The sequence below is a fragment of the Fusarium oxysporum genome, chromosome 15 (genome assembly GCF_000149955.1).
Source record: "Fusarium oxysporum f. sp. lycopersici 4287 chromosome 15, whole genome shotgun sequence".
Classification (NCBI taxonomy): Eukaryota; Fungi; Ascomycota; class Sordariomycetes; order Hypocreales; family Nectriaceae; genus Fusarium; species Fusarium oxysporum.
The window spans coordinates 72,237-78,711 of NC_031000.1; the positions used below are offsets into that span (position 1 = coordinate 72,237).

Sequence of the window (6,475 nt, forward strand, 5' to 3'; positions counted from 1 at the left end):
GATGTACCCTTTATATGGGACGATACTTGCGAGAAGGCCTTTGTAAGGTTAAAGGAAGCCTTTATAACGGCACCAATTCTACGCCCGTTTGACTGGACCAAGGACGTGATCCTTGAGACCGATGCCTCTGATTATGTCTCAGCAGGCGTACTCTCACAGTATGATAACGAAGGAAGGTTACACCCGGTGGCGTTCTTCTCAAAGAAGCACACTGCTACAGAGTGTAACTACGAGATCTACGACAAGGAACTGATGGCTATTATCCGCTGTTTTGAAGAATGGAGACCTGAACTGGAGGGAGCACCCTCACCTATCAGAGTTATTACAGACCACAAGAACCTCGAGTACTTCACGACCACGAAGTTGCTGAATAGGAGGCAGGCTAGGTGGTCTGAATTCTTGTCCCGCTTTAATTTCCAGATCACCTATAGACCAGGGAAGCAAGGAGTTAAGCCCGATGCCCTGACCAGGAGGTCAGAGGACCTCCCTAAAGAGGGGGATGAGCGCCTGGCGCACCAGAGCCAAGTAGTCCTGAAGAAGGAGAATTGGCAACTTCCACCGTTAAAGGTCCAGAGAGCCCGCATCCGACAACCGCACCGACAAGGTTCAATACCAATAGAGGAACCCATCCTTTCCTTAGAGCTACCAGAAGACATTAGCCGCCTGTTAGACCAAGCCTATAAGACCGATGAAGATCTACAGTCGATACTGCAAGCCCTAGAAGAAGGAGCCCCACGCCACCCGAAGATCACACTTGCCGAATGCAAAGTAATACAAGACCGACTGCTATACCGAGACCGCGTTTATATTCCGAATTACGACCCTCTGAAGACCGCACTCCTGAAGGCTAGCCACGAACACCCTATAGCTGGTCACCCAGGCCGCGCCCGTACTTATGATCTACTCTCCCGCGATTACTACTGGCCTGGAATGCTGTCATATGTTGAACGATGGGTTAAGAACTGTCATACCTGCCGAAGAGCCAATCCTGCCCGAGAGGCAAGGCAAGGAGTCCTAAAGCCCCTACCGGTACCTGAACGAGCCTGGCAACACATATCAATGGATTTTATCACCTACCTGCCGCCCAGCGAAGGACACGACGCCATATTGATTATAGCCTGCCGCCTCACGAAGATGAGACATATTATCGCCTGTAAAGGGACCTGTGATGCAGAAGACACCGCCCGTTATTACCTGAAAGAGGTGTGGAAGCTACATGGCCTCCCACATACAATTATATCAGACCGGGGACCCCAATTTGTGGCTGAGTTCTGGAAGAAGCTTACCCAGCAGCTATCAATCAACTCGCTGCTATCAACCGCCTATCACCCCGAGACCGATGGACAGACAGAACGCTTAAATGCGATATTGGAACAGTACCTGAGAGCCTATGTATCTTACTTACAAGATGACTGGAGCCGATGGCTCCCTCTGGCCGAGTTCGCTGCGAACTCCCTGAAGTCTGAGACGACCGGTATGTCCCCGTTCTTCGCGAATTACGGATTCAACCCGCGGATGGGCTTCGAGCCTACAATTACAGTCAAAGGAACACCTGCCACAAGAGACGCTGAGAAGTTCGCGCAAAAAATGAATGAGATACTGGAATACCTACGCTCCGAGAGTATAGCCGCGCAAGCCCGCTACGAAACCCAAGCGAACCGTCACCGACGACCTGCCAGACAATATCGTGAAGGAGATCACGTTTGGTTAGACGCCCGAAACATCAAGACATTGAGACCGCAGAAGAAGCTAGACTGGAAGAACATCGGCCCGCTTAAGATCACGAAGGTTATCTCCCCGTACGCCTACCGACTGGAACTGCCTGCCAGTATGAAGATACACCCGGTATTTCACACAAACCTGCTTAAGCCCGCCGCTACCGACCCGCTGCCGGGCCAGAATCCAGACCCGCCGCCGCCTGTCGAAGCTGAAGGAGTAGAGGAGTGGGAAGTCGAAGATATCGTAGATTCCCGCTGGGACAGACGCGGCCGCGGAGGCCGTCCTAGACTGAAGTATACCGTGAAATGGGCTGGATACGCAGACCCAACAGAAGTCCCCGCAGACTATGTGGAGAACGCCGCCGAGGTTGTGGCTAACTTCCACAGGAGATATCCCGATAAACCTGGACCACAGTGACCTATCTCGACAGAGCTCGATGCTAAGAGAGGGGGGTACTGTCACAGCTCGACCAGACTGGCCTACCCTAGACCACTAACAAGGTAGATCCGGATCACGTGGCGATACGTTATCGCAGAGACTTTGTTTACCGACCAGATAGTTCCTGAACGTAGCTCCTCGAGCTACGTCTTGTTAATAGAGCCTGACCTGCCTGCAGTGCCTATCCGTAGCAATAGACCGTATTCTGCCTGAAGCGTTCCCCGTTCACCTGCCCTACCGAGCCCAGCCCGTGACAACTATAGTATTCTATATAGTTTGACAAGAAAGTAAGGTAATATTGTGATATGTACTGTATAATAAGGTTTTACTAAGAAAATAAAAATTTAAAAATTTATAAAAATTCAGCTTAGTATTGTTACGATTGGTTACCGTAACAGCGCTGTAAGGCTTCTATAAGGCAGCTGTAGCACACCTATAATTGCTTGCATAGCGATTATGGCCCGATCTTTTGCCCTATGGTTTAATGGCTTGTGCAACTGTTACAAGTATAAGTTAGTAAACCAAGCCTAAGAATTTATTTATTTATAATTCTTTTTTATTTTTATTTTTTTAAGCCACCTTATTTAAGTTTTGAAGTACTATAGGGTAGGCTATTTTCCACTACATAGTATACTGTACCGCCCGCTTGTCCGTTATGTAAGATTTAAGAAATTAAATATTATGTTCACCGCCTGTATCGCCTTGCCGATAAGGGTCATCTGGGGCGAGGTACGGGCTGGAAACTTATGATAACTTAGGGAGATAGTTGTATTGATACTCTTAAACGCACTAGGCTCTCTAGGACTTAGTTTTGCAATTTTGGAGTTTCACACCGAGGGTCAATACGCTGACGAGGCTCTATAAATGGTCGACCGGTGTCACGCTTTAAGTATCAATGCGGGTGAAAGTGCTTGAGCAAAAGGACTCTGTTTTGCTTGTGTGGAGACTTCACAGTGTTCAGTGTTCAGACAAGGCAACCGGCGTGATAAAGAACAACACCTAGTACATGTTGTAGGAGGGGGTCTCTGGTCAACAACTTCCGCTACTATTTATCTTTTCTCATGGCTTTATGTGATACATAGCCGCGTACTGCGATATAAATCTACCCCGAAAGTTCAATTAGAACCTGAATTTGCTGTAGCGCTTGATTAGATCTCCAGTCTGAAAGCTGGTTAAGCAATGCTTTCCTTAAACGCTCCCTCGTTCATTGAGCCCATGATGGGGTGCCAAAACTAGTAGAAGTCAGCCCGACCGGTGTTGTCTGTAGTACTGCTTGTTGCTTGGCCGTTCATAGCTGGTTGTGGCTTACGAGAGAAGGCGGCGTGGAGTTAACCGAGCACTACTTTGTTCGCATACTATGGACGAAGCATTAAGGAGGGGGAAGGGGTAGCATTCACACCAGTATTCATACTGGCAACACAACAATTCGCCGCGCTATTTTGTTCGTATAAGAACTTCAACGGATCTATTGCCTAGATATATCATCCTCCGTCTCGCCACGGACGAATGCAAGGGCTGTGCAAAAAGGTCATTAGCAAACATCGATTCTAATCGTACCGAAGATCGGCATCCCATGCTTATTCGTCTTGTACGTGCGGTCTAGTAATAGTATGTCGGGGTAAGCCTGATGGGATGCTAAGAAACCGGGCGAGCTAACGAAATAGCGTGATCCGGCTATGTGGGCCGAACTGTACTCGGCTTAAAAGCGTTCCTTGTGTAGCTGATTAGCGAGCGCATGCATGTAGCTTTGTCTTCCAGACTTTTCGTCGCGTAGCTGCGATATAATGGTAGAACGAAAAGTAGATCTATGGATACACGTGAACCTAATGGCTTCTGCCTCCTCTTGGCTCTGCGTGCGTGTCGAGACTTCATGAGGTCGCAACTGGTCCTGGAATATAACAAGCAAGGTCTATGAGGCGCCGAGTATTAACCCACCCGACTCTACGTTCTATTAGAGCACAGAATGGTGTCTGGTACCGATGAACTAGCTCACCCACCCTCTCCATCGCCCCCTCTTTCCCTTTGTACCACGGCTCGCCCGCTGGCTAGCGCCTATTGCCGAGCACGCAGGAGATCACCACTTGGCAATCTTTCACCATGTCTGCGTTCGCCTTATCACCGCCAGCCTCACATCCTTTCAGTGCAGCATGCTACGGTTACAAGCACATGCTTCGCCTATGTGATACTGACTCACGTCACACGACGCGCCAAACATTACACTGCGCCGTAGTTTAGGTGTGTAGTTGTCAGCTTGATTGGGCGCTAGCATAGCTGGCTGTAACACTCCCCTAGAAGAATAGTGGTGCTACGAGCTAGCGCCTTCGAAGAACATTCCAAGCACAAGCTTTGCCTATGTGATACTGACTCGCGCCACACGGTGCGCTAAAATTTAAGCTGCGCGGTAGTTTAGGTGTGTAGTGATCGGCTTGAGGAGGGCTTCGGGAAATTTACCCGTTGCAGGCTGTTGAAACCGTATGACTAAGATGGTCCGACCTGCTGGTGGCTACGATATGGATACTATGTACGGAACTGTGCTACTCTCAGACACATGACTTAGGCCCTTTTATAACACCCTCGACTCCCACAGTATTGCTTTATTACAGGTCCAGTTGACCGATGAAAAGAACTTTATCCCCACTTCTGCATATCACACGCCCCTCCAATATACCCCAGGCACATGCCGTCCGATGTTGAGCCGCACTGGGTGGTACTTCTGCCATCTGAGTCCGTTATGCCTCTTGTCTCTTTCTCTTGCTGGGTTGTTCAGTCTCTTGCCCTTCGGTTATGAGCATTCCCGGAGATGGAGCGCCTCTTCGTGACTCGTGCCGCCCGCAATGAAACGACAGACAGCTTTGGGGAGAGCCCCGACCGTGTCTACAGATTGGAGCTTCGATCCCATCTTTGTCACCTCCATCTCCTCCGTCTCTTACTGTAACCCTAATACCCCAGCTTATAAGCAAACTATTGGCAGTCGTAACGACGTCGCGCTGTATTAAAGGTGCGCTTTGGCCGGTGCTGTTTGTTACTCGTTCACCCATGCCGTCCCCATGTCCGTCGGCATATAAGCCCGTGTATTCTCGCCCATCTCGTCCACTCATTGCTAGGTCATGGCGACACACCGACTCAAACTCTCTACTCAACCAGCTACAACCACCATCACAATGTCCATGTTCATGTCACTACCCGCCTACGCGGAAGCTCCTCCTCACAGACGCTACTCGAGTACCAGTAGTGCATCTGCTGACCCTAACGAGGACTGGACCAAGATCTCTAACACTGCTGAGCGCCGACGGATACAGAACCGCATTGCTCAGCGCAACTACCGTACGCTCTCTCCGCTAACTCCGAGAGGCTGACTTCCACCGGAATTGCCTCCCGAGGATTCCAAAGCTGATTCCCAACCATAGCTGACATAAATGCCTGCTTATAGGCAAGAAGCTCAAGCGACGCCTCGAGGACCTCGAGCGCCGTGCTAGCTCTTCTGACCCTGCCGGGTCCGATAAGCAGGCCCAGGAGACCACCAAGTCGAAGCGATCCTTCAAGTCCCATAAGTCACAGCCCGCTACTTCAGCTAAGCCAGTCGTCTCTCAGAGCCAGTTCATTCCTTTCGGGGAGCCGACCGATCTCTTCTTCCCTGGCACCCACGACGACCGGGCTCGCTCCAACAGCTTTTCCCAATTCACATACTCAAGTTATCCGACTCCTAAGGAGATTTTCGTCGCTCCCTACGATTCCCCTGAGACATCCTTGGCCATGGCTACTACTGACGCCCACCCCAGCTACCTGAATACTTCCGCCGCGCCCATGATGCTTTCCCCAATGACGCATTTTAGCGATACCACCAAGGGGGAGTTATGCCCCAGCGACGACGAGCTGACCCCTTATACGACTTATGGCTACATGCGACCCATGGACTTCAACGCTCCAAGCCCCTACGACCAGTCTAACCCTCATGTGAGTTGTGCCAGCCAAACACCCCGCAGGGTAACTCAAGATCCATGTTGCTAATAGGGTTCGTAGACTCCTCCGCTCTCGCGATTTTGGGACAACTCAGCCAACTACTCAGAGGTCGAATAGGAATATCCTATTATGCGTCGGTTAATGCCCGATTCGCTCAGGCTGATTCAGCTTTAATAGAGTGAGGGAAAGACTACGTCCACGTTCTCACCCGCCTGAGCCAAGATGACTAATAGTCATCTTTTTCTCTGGGTGCTGGGGACGGTCCAACACAGTATGTGAAAAGTAGCCACCGAGGCACAATTGGGCGACCATAAGCTACTTTGCGGCTGCTTTGAGCCCTAGAATCAGCTCTAAGAGG

The 6,475-nt window shown here is 50.3% G+C and overlaps 1 protein-coding gene across 1 annotated transcript; it reads left to right on the forward strand.

Moving 5' to 3' along the window:
* Window positions 1-5,318: 5,318 nt before the first annotated feature.
* Window positions 5,319-6,234, forward strand: FOXG_16662 (uncharacterized protein; the record flags this gene model as incomplete). Its single annotated transcript, XM_018396688.1, has 3 exons — window positions 5,319-5,481; window positions 5,588-6,111; window positions 6,178-6,234. The coding sequence occupies 3 exons, from the start codon at window positions 5,319-5,321 to the stop codon at window positions 6,232-6,234; spliced, it is 744 nt and encodes a 247-aa protein (XP_018257412.1).
* Window positions 6,235-6,475: the final 241 nt, after the last annotated feature.